The 15,182-nt window shown below is 50.3% G+C and overlaps 2 protein-coding genes across 7 annotated transcripts; both read right to left on the bottom strand.

The window, feature by feature from the left end:
- Positions 1-1,783: 1,783 nt before the first annotated feature.
- On the bottom strand, positions 1,784-8,031 carry RRP36 (ribosomal RNA processing 36). 5 transcript variants are annotated; one of them, XM_082733131.1, is made up of 7 exons: positions 7,877-8,031; positions 6,258-6,405; positions 5,303-5,369; positions 5,126-5,230; positions 4,697-4,771; positions 4,470-4,587; positions 1,784-4,027 (listed from the first exon to the last, which is right to left on the bottom strand). In XM_082733131.1, exons 1-7 carry the CDS (start codon positions 7,965-7,967, stop codon positions 3,891-3,893), a joined length of 741 nt encoding a protein of 246 aa, XP_082589257.1. In that variant the 5' UTR covers positions 7,968-8,031; the 3' UTR covers positions 1,784-3,890. The 5 variants fall into 5 exon arrangements, with proteins under 5 accessions (XP_082589257.1, XP_082589254.1, XP_082589255.1 ...); XM_082733128.1 differs by having other exon boundaries at positions 4,697-4,827; positions 5,088-5,230; positions 7,877-8,020; XM_082733129.1 differs by lacking the exon at positions 7,877-8,031 and adding an exon at positions 7,650-7,780.
- Positions 8,032-8,298: 267 nt separating this feature from the next.
- Positions 8,299-15,181, bottom strand: KLHDC3 (kelch domain containing 3). Of its 2 annotated transcripts, XM_082733114.1 has the most exons (12): positions 13,794-14,906; positions 13,344-13,568; positions 11,997-13,139; positions 11,642-11,818; positions 11,388-11,503; positions 11,136-11,207; positions 10,793-11,006; positions 10,629-10,715; positions 10,389-10,497; positions 10,190-10,263; positions 9,993-10,071; positions 8,299-8,925 (listed from the first exon to the last, which is right to left on the bottom strand). In XM_082733114.1, exons 3-12 carry the CDS (start codon positions 12,148-12,150, stop codon positions 8,859-8,861), a joined length of 1,149 nt encoding a protein of 382 aa, XP_082589240.1. In that variant the 5' UTR covers positions 12,151-13,139; positions 13,344-13,568; positions 13,794-14,906; the 3' UTR covers positions 8,299-8,858. The 2 variants fall into 2 exon arrangements, with proteins under 2 accessions (XP_082589240.1, XP_082589239.1); XM_082733113.1 differs by lacking the exons at positions 13,344-13,568; positions 13,794-14,906 and adding an exon at positions 15,027-15,181 and having other exon boundaries at positions 11,997-12,209.
- Between the last annotated feature and the right edge of the window lies 1 nt (position 15,182).

Here is a 15,182-nt window from a genome sequence, read left to right as displayed (position 1 = left end):
CTTACAGAGTGCCTACCTGTTTATCTGCAATGGTCTCTTGCAAATTTGTATGGGAAGCCTTGGGCCCAACAGCTTGCATGTTTCTGTCCCCAGCCCAGCTCCTATGCTGCCCTCTGTCTTCAGACACACACAGTGGCTGTGGCCTGACTTGTCGAAACCCGGTCCCCTGGGGTGAACAGTCCTGACTGCCCCCACACCAGCACCAGTGAAGACAAGCCTCCTCCCCTGCCCTTAGGACTTGCCATCCATACAGGTCACAGGCTTCCTGTCTGACACAGAAGTTTGCTCCCCTGCCCCCCTTGTAAGACCCTCCTCAGAGCCTCAGTTCTTTATACCCCAGACAGCTGGCTATACATGAGCAATATTGATCCCACTCACACAAGATGTTTCAGAATAAGCAAATCCAGAGACAAAGTGGTTTAGTGGCTGCCTAGAGCTGGGGAGATTGGGAAGAGATGGGGAGGGGCGCTTGGGTGGCTCAGTTGTTAAGCATTTGCTTTCGGCTCAGGTCATGGTCCCACGGTCCTGGGATTGAGACCCCCGCATCGGTGGGGAAGCCTGCTTCTCCCTCTTCCTCTCCCACTCCTTGTGTTCCCTTTCTTGCGGTCTCTCTCCATCAGATAAATATCTTTTAAAAAGAAAAAAATGGGGGGTATCTGCTAGAAGGTATTGGGGTTTCTTCTCAGGGTGTCAAAAATGTTACAAAATTGTGATCGTTGCACAACTCTGTGAATAAACTAAAACTAAAAACCACTGAATTGTACAATTAAAATGGGTAAACTGAATTATGTCTCAATATGTTGCCAACAAAAATTAAAAAAACAAGCAGACCAACTAACCAGAAGCTGAAGCTCCAAGTTCTGATGTCTCCTGTGGGTCCCTGATGAAAGGGAAAAGCAGCATCTGAAGGTCTGGCCGCGGGGGCGACAATCCAGCCCCAGGGGGGACGTGCAGTGTGGTTTGACCACTGTTCATCGGAAGCCCCTTCTCACGCTTGGGAACTCCACACAAATCATGAAAGGAGACAGAACTCACCTCCCACCACATAGGACCAGACACTTGGCTTTCCCAGCTATCTCCTTGTAGTCCTATAACCAAGGCTTAGCTAATCAAATGCCTCTGCCAGGAATTTCTCAGTCAACAGCAAAGCAGGAAGGAAAGCACACTACCTCTGGTGGCAGCTGGGACAGCTTCAGCATACTCTGGTTCCCAGGTAGGATTTAAGGTGCTCTTAATGGCTGACTTACCTGCCAACCACTGTTCCTCTTTTTTTTTTTTTTTTTTTTTAAGATTTTATTTATTTGACAGAGAGACAGGCAGAGAGAGAGGGGGAAGCAGGCTCCCTGCAGAGCAGAGAACCCGATGTGGGGCTCGATCCCAGGACCTTGGGATCACGACCTGAGCTGAAGGCAGAGGCTTAACCCGCTGAGCCACCCAGGTACCCTCCTCTTGTTTTCTAACTTGTGTTTCTGTGAGCCCAAGAGTTCAATAGTCTTTCTGCTTTTATCAGCCAGAATCTGCTCTTTGGCTCTAACAGAGGATTGGCACATGTGACATCAGGGACCCTGTAGCACTGGATCCCTCTGGGCAAGGCAAACTATCCTGGTAGCTTCACTCCTCAGCTTACAGTCACCGGGAGACAAGCACCGTATGTGCATCTCACATTTCAGTCATCAGTTACAGCTTTTCCCCCATTCGAGAAGCATCAAACCTTAGAAGTCCTAGCTTCTAATTCTCTTTCTTTTCCTGATAGCTTTTTAGATATCTTTCAAACATCCTTTAATTTTTTTTTTTTGAAGATTTTATTTATTTGACAGAGATCACAAGTAGGCAAAGAGACAGGCAGAGAGAGAGGGAGGAAGCAGACTCCCTGCTGAGCAGAGAGCCTGATGTGGGGCTCGATCCGAGGACCCTGAGATGGAAGGCAGAGGCTTAACCCATTGAGCCACCCAGGTGCCCCAAACATCCTTTCTTATGATTTATCAATTAAAAAAAAAATCTGCCCAATATGGAGCTCAAGTTCATGACCCTGAGATCAAGAGTCACTTGGTCTACCGACTGAGCCCACCATCAAACCCATTTAGAATTAACTGGGCTTTCTGAGGCTTAGGGTTTATGAATTTCAATGCTACAAAATTCCCAGCATCTTTAAAATATTCCCTCTTCTGGAATTCTGACTGTATGGATCACATTAGTCTATCTCCCAAGTTTTGTTTTCTCCATGTTTTTTCACCTCTTTTCCTCGGTTTCCATTTCTCTACATCCCTGTGTTCCATCTGTGTACCTTCAGATCTACTTCCAGTTCATTCTTCTTTTAGGTATGTCTCATCTGTTGTTTAACCATAAGGTTTCTAACTGCAAATAGGTATACTGTTAATTTTTAAAAGCTTTACTTTTTTATCAAACCAATTTGGTCCTTTTGTTTATTTATTTATTAAAAGATTAAAAAAAATTTATTTGACAAACAGATCACAAGTAGGCAGAGAGGCAGGCAGAGAGGAGGAGGCAGGCTCCCTGCTGAGCAGAGAGCCCGATGTGAGGCTCAATCCCAGGACCCCGGGATCATGACCTGAGCCGAAGGCAGAGGCCTTAACCACTGAGCCACCCAGGTGCCCCCCAATTTGGTCCTTTAAATACGAGCAAGATATTTTGTATTTTGTACTTTTAAAAGTTTACTTATTTTATAGAGAAAGAGAGAAGGGGCAGAGGGAGAGGGAGAGATTCTCCAGCAGACTCCCTGGTGAATGAGGAGCAGGACACAGGGTTCGATCCCACAACCCTGAGATCATGACCTGAGCCAAAAGCAAGAGTTGGACGTTTAACATCCTGAGCCAAATGTTCCTATGTTTTGTATTTCATATTTCTAACAGGTTTTTGCTGGTCTGATTCTGTTGTGTATTTTTTCTAATGACTCTTAGTCATGGTGATTTCTTTCCTTGTGTGGCTTTGTATTTTCACTGAAAGCACACATTTCTTCAAATTTTATCTTAAGAAACTCCCTGAGGTTTGGGTTTAAAATACAAACCTCAATAGAAGATTATACTTGCTTCTGCTAGGTGCCTGGGAGCACTACCAACCTGAGACCACTTCAAACTAAACTATTAGCTTGAGGATTTTCCAGTCTACACAGGTAGTCTGAACTCTAGACCCAAACAGTACTAAGAGCCGGCTGTGGTGGTTACACATTACTGGATAAAACTCTGTGCTCACGCCCTACCTCTCCTTATATCCAAAACCAAAGCTAAGAAGGTGAGTTGTGGGAGTGGTTTGCTCTTCCAATGACTATGTTTTTTGAGGTTTAAGTAGGAGGGATCTCTGGTCTGACTTCCTTCTTTGTGGGAGCCTTCTTTGTTCATAGCCAGCTGCACTAGTGGCCCACTGAAACAATTGTTCTAGGCCACTCACAGACCCCACCAAAAAAGCAGAAAAAAAAGAAGAGTGACAGGAATGTTTATGAATTGGCTCTTAAATAAAGTCCCAGCTCTAGGAACCATCCACAGACTTCATGACCTTCACCAGCCTTAAGATCACTCACTGGCCTGTTCTCTTCTGTACCACAATCATTGGTCTAAAGCAAGGATGGGAGGACATGAGGACACGAGGAACCAGATCCAAACAGAGAAGTGTGGCATAGCACAAGGCTGAGTTGCTCTTCTTGTCCAACCCTGGAGCAGTCCAAGAGCACAGCACAAGGCTGAGTTGCTCTTCGTCTTGTCCAACCCTAGAGCAGTCCAAGAGCCCTCTAGTCGTTGTCTTTGAGCCAACCTAGCTTAAGGGCTAAGATTCTTGCCCTTGGATGGAAAAGAACCAGAACAGGCCAAGCCAAAGTCTGTCCCCACAGATCCATTTCTCACTGGGCTCACAGTGGCAGAGCTCAGGACAGTTCCTTATTACTCTTTGCTCAAGGGGAGATGTCTCCGGTCCTTGCCTGCGTTTCGGCGCCTCTTTCGACTTAAAAAACTCTCTAGCTTCTTGCTGCGTTTCAGCTCCTTGAACTTCTCAGCTAGGACCAACTGGCGCTGCTCAGCTAGAGGACAGGGAGAAAGAAGGCTGGTAAGCAAAGGAGGAGGCACCCTTCCCCTTCCCCAGGTCTATCCTCTCAACCACTATGCTGGCATGCATGACTTGCTGGAGTTCACAGGCGTGTGCAGCACGTGAACTTGTTCTAGGATCCTCTGCTTTATCTATTACACCAACTGTGAGTTCCTTCTCTATGCCTGGCGTAGCATATGGAGGAGAGGCAGGAGAGAGATAAAAGCAACCCTCCTTGCTCGTAATCTATACTTAGGGATACGAGAATAGTTACAAATAACTCCTGCCTACCACCTCTTCTTTCCTCCAACTTCCCATGACATCCTGCCTTCTGGCCTCCTAATAGGGAGCTCACAGACTTCCAACACAGCATGCTGCCTCTATGGCCGCCCAAGCCCATCCTTGCAACCAGCCTGAGATAGCTGTGCTCCACTCACATTTCTTCAGGAAGTATGGCCGCTGGCCCTGCTGGGCCCGAGCCCTCTGCTCCTGCTTCAGGGCCAGGCGCAGCTCCTGTTGCCGCTTGCGTTCCTGCTGTGCCCGTTCTTGCTGCTCCTGAGAAGCAAAGAGGAGGTGGGTGAGATGGGTGGGCAGGAGGACCTGGGAGCCACCCCCCACTGCCTCGAGCTGCTCTCACCGCCCACCTGCAGTCTGAGCCACTCACCATCCTCTGAAGCAGCTGCTGCAGTTTCTCCTGCTCCTGCCCAGAACGGTGCTTCTTCAACTGCTTTTTCACCAGCTCCACAGGGCAAAAGGAACACGATGGTTAGCAGTCTGTACCTGTCAACTGAAATTCTGTGCCAAGCATTATTCTGAGAGGTTCACATATGCTAATGCAAATGACACACTGAGATACGCATTATTATTACCTCTTCTTATGATTAGAAAACTGTGAAGTAAAGGAACCTGCCAATGGTCACACAGCTAGTCAACTAATGAGCCAGGATTTGAAAACAGAAAGGGAAGTTAATCAGTTAAGGAGAAATAAATCTTCCCACCCCTTTGCTCCCTGTTCCCCTCTGCCTGACTCTCTAACCTGTCCCTTAGTTTCCTACCCTTCGGAATCCCCATGAGCCCGTCTCATGTTCCAAACCTCTTTCTCTTTGGCTCGGATGTCATTGAGGAATTCATAGGTTTTGTCAAACACCTCAGGATTATATTCTCCTGAAAGATCGTCAAAGCGGGGATCCCGGGCTACCTTTGAAGAAAACAAGAGTATAAAAGAACTGTTCCTTCTCCCCTGAGACACTTCTTCCTGCTTCTTCCTCACCTTCTTACTGATGGGGACAACTTGACGCAAAAATGGCACCCGGACCTTGGCTGACATTTCCAGAGGCCTATGGAGAAATTAAAGGACAAGTCTAGGGTCTCCAGTCTTTTTTTTTTTTTTTTTAAGATTTTATTTTCTTATTTTTTTATTTTTTGAGAAAGAGACAGAGAAAGAGAGAATGTGTGTGAGGAGGGGGCAGAGGGAGAGGAAAAGGATCTTAAGCAGGCTCTATGACCAGTGTGAGAGCCTGATGCAGGGCTCAATCTCATGACCCTGAGATCATGACCTGGGCCAAAATCAAGAGTTGGGCGCTTAACTGACTGAGCCACCCAGGTGCCCAGATTTTATTTTTTTGTTTAGATTTTATTTAAGTATTTGGGAGAGAGTGAGTGAGAGAGCACAAGCAGGGGAGAGGGAGAAGGAAGCTCCCCACCAAGCAGAGAGCCCAATGTGAGGCTAGATCCCAAGGCAATGGGATCATGACCTGAGCCAAAGGCAGACACTTAACTGACTGAGCCACCCAGGCACGCCCCCTAGATTTTATTTTTAAGTAATCTCCACACCCAATGTGGGGCTCGAACTCACAACCCTGAGATCAAGAGTCACATGCTTGGGGCGCCTGGGTGGCTCAGTGGGTTGGGCCTCTGCCTTTGGCTCAGGTCATGATCCCAGGGGCCTGGGATCGAGTCCCACATGGGGCTCTCTGCTCAGCAGGGAGCCTGCTTCTCCTCATCTCTCTCTCTGTCTCTCTGCCTATTTGTGATCTCTCTCTCTGTCAAATAAATAAATAAAATCTTTAAAAAAAAAAAAAGAGTCACATGCTCTTGGGGAGGTCAAGAGTCACAAGGCTCCCCAGCATTTCCAATTGTGATCAAAGGCCTCCCACCTAAGAATTCAGACACCTACTCAAGGTCCCAGGTATGCTCCACTTCCTTGAGCAGGCCTTGCTCCTCACCTGTGCTTATCTGCAACACATGCATTTTGGACACGTGGTCTAGAACCTTGCTTCTTAGAACTGTTTCCAGCTGCCAACTGTTTGTATGTCTCAGTCCCCACTTGGCTCTGCAATTCCAACAGCTCTTCAAATGACATGTTAGATGTGTCTGTGGAAGGAGAGGTGAGGACATGACTCAGCACAGCCTCTCCCAGCTGCAGAGACCTTATCCCACCCTCTTTCCTTAGGTAGCTAACCGTTTCCAACATCCCCATCAGACCAATCACTACAGGCCCCAAGCAGCACAGATCGTAATGGTGCTACCTCAACACCTAACTTCCCAAACACTCCAGCCACCTGGGGCCTCACCTGGCTAAGAACTCTAAGGCCGGAGGTGGGTCAAGCCACAGTCTCTTCTTTTTCATCTCTTTTGAATCATGCCTCCACAGGCTTCCCCACAGGGTGTGCCTCCCTTGCTCAGTGACCACTGCCAGCGCTTGGCTTCATATTCTCAGCACCTCTTACCTTAGCTAGTGCTCTCATCTTCTAAATGGTCTCCCAACCTCTGTCTCCTCCCAAAGCTAGGTTTTCCAGTTCAGGTTTGACAGGGGCATCTAAAATGCAAAGCTGATCTCATCACTCCCACCTCTTTGCCACACATATACCCTATGGATCACACCAGTCCAGAACTCAAAACTCCTTAATGGGTTCCTCTTGATCAGAGTAAAAGCTACAGGCCTTGTAATAGTTTGAAAGCCCCCCCTGGGATCTCTAATCTCAGGTCCTAGTAATCTCTTTCCCACTCCTCTCCAGTCACTGGTCTAGCAGTTCCTGAGCAAAAAGGTCTACATTCCTGCCTCAGTTCCTCTGCATTTGATATTGCCTCTGCTTGGGAGATTTTTACAAATATATTTAGTGTTTGCTCCCTTAGCTCCTTCAAACTGTTGCTCAAACGTCCCCTACTCAGTGAGACCTTCTCTATCTCCAAAACCTTTATAAACCTTTTTAAAAACTGAGATATATTTCACATATCATAGATTCACCCTTAAAAACACACAGTCCCATGCTCTGTTGCTTTTAACGTTATTATTTATTTATTTATTTATTTAATTTTTTTTGGTCACCCTTTCTAAAAGGTAAGTTCCATGAGAACGGGATTTCTTTTTAAAATTTTAAGTAATTTCTATACCCAATGCGGAGCTTGAACTGACAACTCCAAGATCTTGCTCTACCCATTGAGCCAGCCAGGCGCCCCAGAACAGTTTCTGTTTGCTTTATTCACCGATGTAACTACAGCAGCTAGAACGGCATTTGGAACAGGTCCACAGAGTGGATGTTCACCAAATGTTTTTGAAATTGGTGAAACTGAACTATTGACCCCTCCCCAGCAACCCATGCGTCTCCTGATCGTACTTTTACACACGCGTCTTCTCCCTGCGGAAAACCCGCATCCTCCTTGTCAGAAACTGCCCCGGACCTGCTAACCCAGGAAGCGCCCCCTCACTTCCCAAAGCGTCGGCGGCGATCTCTACAGCGGCTCCTTCAGAGAACTTCGCAGTCTCACGGTGACTGCACCGCCCCCTGGCCTTCTCCCCGCCGCCGGCGCCCCGCTGTCCCTCGGCCCGGCACCGGGCCCTCACCCTTCCGCAGGCCCCCGGCGTCCTCCCCGCCGCCCCGGCCACCGCGAGGAGGCCCGGCGGCCGCCGCCACGCTGGCACGGTCCCTCGGCATCGGCTCGCGGGACACGCCGGCTCCGAAATGGACTACTTCCGCCCCAACGGCTCCCACCCCGCCTCTTCCGGCCTCACCCGGAGGCCGCGTCTGCGCAACTCGTTGGTTGAAAGGGGCGGACCTTCGGGCGGGTGGGCGCCGCTGGAGATAATGTTGCGGTATTTTTGTCGTGTGGCGTTGAACTCCTCGCTCAAAAGGCACAAGGTCTGGGCCTTGGTGGTTTTTGGTTTCCTTTTGCTCCTGGCGGAGAAGCTAGAACCTCAGGACCCTACCCCTTTGCAAGCTTCTGTCATCCACCCCCACCCATCGCACTTCACAAAACAGATCACACTTTTGGAGATTTTTAATTCATTTTTATAAAATCTGAGCTGGCTGGGAGCGTCAGGGAACAGCAACAGCTCAGGGAAGGGTGGGATTATCTGCTGGTCCTCGCCTCCCCAGGTCAGGGAGAAGGAGGTTTCATGGCAACAGTTGCAACTCCTCTCAGTTCCCAATGGATGCTCATGGCTCAAGCGGGGGAGGGGGTGGAAACAAGGGTGGAGGGGAAGCTCCTGAGGCTCAGACACTGCTTGCTTCTCCCTTATCCCCATTTCCTTCGCTTCCCAGCAGAGCCTGGCTGGCCTGGGGCAGAGCAGAGGCCCAGGAGCAGTTGGAAGGAGGTGTATGGGACAGAGCACCAAGGGGAAGGGGCCCTCGGCCCAAGGGGGAAGGGATCTCGCCCTCCCCCCTACAGCTCCCCACTGAGTTCACAGCACAGGAAACACCTCTAGTCCAACAACTCCACGCAGAGGTATACCGAGTCCAGGGTCCAAAGGGGCAGGCAGGTGAGGGATGGGAAGGGGCAGTGAAGACAATAGCAGGCTCAGGAAGGGAGGCGGCAGCAACTTTCTCCTACCCATGGGAGGAGACGATGGGGCGACTGATATTGCTGTTGGTGGTCATGGCATTCAGCTCCCACCTGGAAGGCCAACAATGACAGGCAGAAAGAACAGCTGGGAGAGCCTCCACCCGCAAGGCCAGAATTGCTCAAAGCTATGAACACATCATCAGTCCCTTCAACATCCTAAAGCTCAACCACCCACAGCCACCTACCTTCTTAGGACCTTACTAAGAAGTTCAACAATCGGGCCCCACCCACCACCAAATCCAGTATCACCCACTCCTCCACCTGCAAGTTCATGTAGACTTCCTCTCTATGTTTATATAAGTACGTTTGTGCCCAACACCTGGAAAAAAAATCTGTGTACACAGCTCAGTAAATTTCCCAACCTACCTTTCATCCTCTGCTCAGACCCAACCAGGAATGCCTGTTTTTGCTCTCCACTCCTATCCTTTTTAAGGGCCTGACTCAGCTCTCCTGGGCTTCTAGAAGCCTTCCCCACCCCTCTCACCACATAAAAATCAAATCCCTTCTTCCCCCTTTTTTGACAATTCTATCACTCTACAAAGATGTACCAAGTACCTCCTTATGCCTTGCACACTGTGTCACTTAATGCTGAACACACACCCTCTCAACTTAAACTTATCTGATACAAGGAGAGGGAAGTGTCCAGATGACCCAGAAAAAAACCACAATATACACCAAATAACTTTTGGTGCTTGATTTGGACCTAAGAATGGGATTCAAAGGTAAGTACCTAGGAAGGACCACCCTTAACTCTGTAACTAGTGTGATCCAGAGATTCCTAAACTTGTTGGTACTTTGCAGCTAACTTTGAAGACAATCAAACTTTCTCAGCATGTTAAAAAAAAAAACCAAAAAAAAAAAAAAAAACACACCAAATAGGCTCGGGACTCAAGAAGTGATGCTGCTGAGCTTGGTTTGAAACACCTGATTTTTTCCCCCCTATTATTTACCCACCTGATAATTTTCAATCTCCTTCCCTCTCATTCTCCACAAGTACACTACATCTCCAGCAGAACAGAAACCTCTCTCCCCTCCACACTGAGGCCAAGCTCACCACATCATGCCTGTGCTGCCTGCTCACCCTCAACCAAGCCCTCCTCCCCAACCACTCACTGTACCTGATGTCATGGGGCAAACAGGACTGGTCCAGGTTATACTGAATCACGGCCAGTTTACAAAGAGTCTTCAGACTAGGGCCTTTGAAGAAGTCAGGGAGAGGGAGATGGTCAGAGCCAAGGAAATGGTTCGTTCCTTAATGTCACCACCCAAAGCCAGGGACCTGAAGCAGCAGCACTCTAGGAATACGTGTACTTACTAAAATCCAAAATGTGTAAGTCAGAATGATCTATGAGGTCAAATTCATCTCCCAGACCTTCCTCAGGAGATGGACTGTGGGGATCAAAAAGAAATGAACAAAGGAAGAAAGACTATCTATGAGACCCTGTCGCTCAAATGCCTCCCATGCAGTCACAGACTTGGGCCCTTCCCTGAGGCCTCCCTGCTTTCCTCCTAACCTGGTACCCCCAAAGAGAACAATCTTGTCACCAACGATACAGCAGCACTGGCGCCGGCGGGGACATGGCCCCTTCCCCTTCGGTTCAATCTTCTTCCAGGTAAAGGACACTGAAGAGAAGTTGATATGGAGGTTGAATACCTAACCAGTCCAGATATCCTCTCCACCCCGACTCTCGCAGGATTTCCCCCCTCCCCCATCAATTGCTCCTCATTTTCCCCGTAAAGGCAGTGCTCTGTACCAGGGTTAAACTTCCAGAGGTCATGGAAGTGCCGGTTCAGCCTCGCATTATAGCCACCAAAGATGTACAGCTCCCCATTGTAGCCAACTGGAAGGAGAGAGGAATGTGGAGTGTGAGGACAGAGGGCGGGAAGGGGGACCCCACAGGGACCAACAGACACTCACAGGCTGAGTGGCTCCGACGGCCCTCAGGCAACACCGGAGTTGGGGGACAGTCCAGCCAGGCCTCAGTCCTGGTGTCAAAGACACGGATGCGGTTGCAGTAAATCTCGTTGTTGGAATGGAATGGCCCAAAGCGGTCGGCACGTCCCCCGAAGACATACATGTGACTGCCCAGCATTGTGGCCGAGTGGAAATCCCTCCAGCGTGCAGGGTTGCCCTGGGTAGGAGCAGAGAGATGAGAGGGAGGGGGTCAACATGGAGCCTAGGAGGGGATCTGTTCTCACTGAGCTTCCTATGATTTCTTCAACTAAGGGTAAGGATCTGGGAGAAAAAAGAAAGGGCAGACCTTTGTACAGATAAGGGTCCATGTCATGGTGCTGGTATCCAGCTTGTGAATGTCATTGGAAAAGCAGTCCGCCTGAGTGGGAAGAGAAAGGAAGTGAAGAAAGGAATAAAAGATGGGATCAGTGGTCACTCTCTGACCCTCCACCTGTTCCCCTCAAGACCTTCGAAGAAGTCAAAGCCTATCCCGCCACCCTCAATTTCCCTTTCTCCTTCTCATTCCCACACTAAACCTCTACTTTCCTGCCAGACGTACCAGCTGCTCATAGCCCCCGAAAATGTACATGGTCTTGCCCAGGACACAAGCTGAATGTCCATCCCGGGCTCCAGGAATTGTTCCCGACACTCGGGGTGTGGACCACTTGTGAGTATCTGAAAGAGAGGAGAGGCGCCAGGTAAGCAACCTGACACCTCCTCCTAGACTCTGGGGTGCCCTATTCCCAGATGCCCCAGCCCACTTCCCTGAGGCATCATTTGGCAAAACACAGCCTCCCTGAGACCCATACTCACTGACATCAAAGGCATAAAGCACATTGCAGGCTCCTTCGGTGTCATTCCGCCCGCCCCAAAGGAAGACCATGTCGTCGATGAGGACGGTTGAGTGTCCATACCGCATGTAGGGTACCACAGGAGCCTGCCCACGGATCGCAGGCCTCACTGGGGGCAGCTTTGTCCAACGCAAGGACACTGTGGGCACAGTTCTGCTCAGCCCTGGAAAGCTCCCTCCCAGGCTGTCCACCTTTTCCCAAACCAGATATTCTTTCCCCTGTCCCCTTTGGCCATGGGTACCACCACCAAACCTGATTCAGCGACCCGTTCCCCTCCCTGATGTGGGTACCCAGGGATGGTCCCAGCCTCAGCTTACCTGCATTGAAAATGTGCACATCAATCTGACGCAGTGTTTCATAGTCTTCACCAGAGCAGTAACCCCCGAAGGAGTATACCCGGTGCCCAACAGCCACTGCAGCATGGTTCACCCTGCGGGGCCCGCCCTCCAGGTGCACTGTCCACCGTAACATCCCCTGGGTCACTGGTTACAGCAACATGCCCCCCCGGCACGGCCTGCTGCCTCTGCTACCTGCACACAAGTTAGGGCCACAGGCTCCTCAGGCAGGGCCTTTGTCTGGCTCACCGTGACTCTGCCCAGGACCAGCCCTTCCACTCCAAGTGTCACCCTGATGGCCCTCCCACACCACCCGTCCAAAGCTCAGGTGGCTGGCCCTGGCCCAGGGGAGCAGCAGAGGTCAGGGAGTTTGCCCTGGCCTTGTGTTCTCCAACAGGGAAGGATGGGGCCACTTCCGACCTGATTGACAGCTCAGAATCTGCTGATCAAAGGCTCGGCACGGTCATCCTCATTTACTCATGGAGGCCCCATCGCGTCCCTGACCTGGCACAACCTCCAAGTGCCCCCCAACTCCCCCAACCCCAACCCTCCTTCCCAAGGCAGTGCATTCTCTTGTCTCTCTGGCTCTGCTCTGCTTACTGCCACCTCTCTAAGAATCTCTGCTCTTTAAGGTGGGGAAAGGGATCTCAAAATACTCAGGACTATTAATAGCCCAGCCAACCCCAATCGGTCCACTGAAAGCTGGCACTGGTGCTTCAAAGCAGAAAAGCTTTTAGGCCTTTAGAGTGAAAATAGTCCCCCTATCCAGGACAGGGTGGGATTGATCCAGGGCAGGGACCTCCAGGGATGGTTAGTCCCTCATAGGGAACTCCTGCCAAGCTGAGCTGTTGTCATCAGGGTCATCCAGGGCCCCTCACAGGAACTCCAAGTTCCTTTGACAGCTGTGCCTGGTATCCTGCCAAAACTAGGAACTTAAGCCAGAAAGGTATGTGTCTGCTGGGGACTGAAGGGGTGGGGGAGAAGAGGAGGTGTTTTCCCCTCCTGCTACTTCCCCAACCCTGCTATTGTAAGGATAAACAAGCTATTTTAGCAGCTCTTTTCCCACCTGGATCCCTGAAATGGGGATGGGGTAGGGTTGCATTAGAAAAGAGAAAGGAGGGGCGCCTGGGTGGCTCAGTGGGTTAAGCCGCTGAGGTCACGGGTCCTGGGATTGAGTCCCACATCGGGCTCTCTGCTTAGCAGGGGGCCTGCTTCCCTTCCTCCCTCTGTGATCTCTTCCCTTCCTCTCTCCTACTGTGATCTCTCTCTGTCAAATAAATAAATAAAATCTTTAAAAAAAAAAAAAAAGAAAAGAGAAAGGAGGGGTGCCTGGGTGGCTCAGTCAGTTAAGCATCTGCCTTTGGCTCAGGTCTTGGCTCAGGTCAGGATCTCCAGGTCCTGAGATACCCGGAGATAGAGTCCCACAGCTGGCTCCCTACTGCCTACTCAGCAGGGAGTCTGCTTCTTTCTCTCCCTCTGCCCCTCTCCCAGCTCATGCTCACACACTCTCTCTCATAAATAAATAAAATCTTTTAAAAAGAGAGACAGGAGCGCCTGGGTGGCTCAGTGGGTTAAGCCTCTGCCTTCGGCTCAGGTCATGATCTCGGGGTCCTGGGATCGAGTCCCGCATCGGGCTCTCTGCTCGGAAGGGCGCCTGCTTCCTCCTCTCTCTCTCTGTCTGCCTCTCTGCCTACTTGTGATCTCTGTCAAATAAATAAATAAAATCTTTAAATAAATAAATAAATAAATAAATAAATAAATAAAAAGAGAGACAGAGACAGAAAGGAAACAAATAAAAAATGTCCTTGGGCAGGACAATAAATAGACCCAGGCATGACCTGCCAACCTAGTGATAATGAGTAGACTCTGTCAAACAAATGCTCCTCCAACTGGTATTGCCTTCGCTGGCAGGCACCTGCTGTGTTTGAGTGGATCATCTGCTCCCTGTTCAGGAAGTCCTGGCAGAGGAAAGAGCCTGACAGAACCTCAGACACAGAGAAAGCAAGTAAGGGAGGCCCCTTGAAAGAAAGAGACACAGCTTTCAGCTGGCTTGCCTGCCCCCTCCCGCTTCAACCTCCCTCAACCCCCCATCCCTTGCTTTAAATAGCCAGCCTGCCAAACCTGAAATAGCCCCAGCAGGAAACCACTCTCACTTCATTATTCCTGTCCTCAATCCAACAGATCTTGGATCTGGGCTTTCGGGAGATAGAAGGTTGAAGGTTTTAGGAATTCGAGTCTTTCATTTTCCCTCATAGCTTCTACTTTCCCTTCAGCTATGTCAAGGTAAAGTAAGGAATTCACAGAAGAGAGAAGCAATTCCATCCAAAGATGGACAGAATCGTAGCTTCTTCACAAGGAAAACTCAAACTCATGGAGAAAAGCCCCCACCATCTCAGGGCCTCTTGGATCCTTCATCACTGCTGCATTCTCCAGCTTCTTCCATTCTCTTCACGTACATACCCCCCTCTCTGGTCTCTTGCCATGTTCACTCCCCGTTTCTGGCCCTTCTTGATCTCCTGAGAGCTTTGCAGTTTTCTCCTTTTTCCTTCTCCCACCGCACCAAGCTCCACCCCGACAGCCCTCCATTTTCCCTGAGCCACCAAGGGAGAAAAAGCTAATATTCACTGACCCCTTTCGGCCAGGGATATTCCCACTCTACATGACGCTATCCCTGTCTCCTTCCCGTCATCCCAACCTCTCCTCCCCAGAATACTAGACCCTCCCCCCACTTTTCTTCCATTATCCTCAGCTTCTCCTTCTCCTCATAGCCCAGTGTTTCCTCCAATTCCCTTCAGTGCCTCCGCCAGCCACCAGGTCTCCTCCATCGGTTTCCTCACCATCCTCCCCCAGCCCTTCTTTCCCCATTAACACTCTCCTTTCCCATCATCCCCCTAGTTCCCTCCCCACCCCCACCTCATTACTCTCAGGCCCCTCCCCCACGACTCCAGCTCCAGGAATGGGCGACCCTAGCCCCTCTTAATATTCCTTGTCCCTTAACCCATCCCGGGCTACCTGCCAGGCCGGGCCGGGGCGGGGCCGCGGGTCCTCGCGCTGCCTGCAGTCTAGAACCCGTTGCGCGCCAACCGACACCTCGGTCCCCAACGAGATAAACACTGCCAGCCTCCGTCCTTCCGGCGGGCGGCCGTGTGCGCACGTGCAGTCAGAGCT

This window comes from Mustela nivalis (genome assembly GCF_964662115.1).
Source record: "Mustela nivalis genome assembly, chromosome: 5".
Lineage (NCBI taxonomy): Eukaryota > Metazoa > Chordata > Mammalia > Carnivora > Mustelidae > Mustela > Mustela nivalis.
The sequence above is the reverse complement of the archived record's forward strand: the minus strand, read 5'-3'. Positions and strand labels throughout refer to the sequence as shown.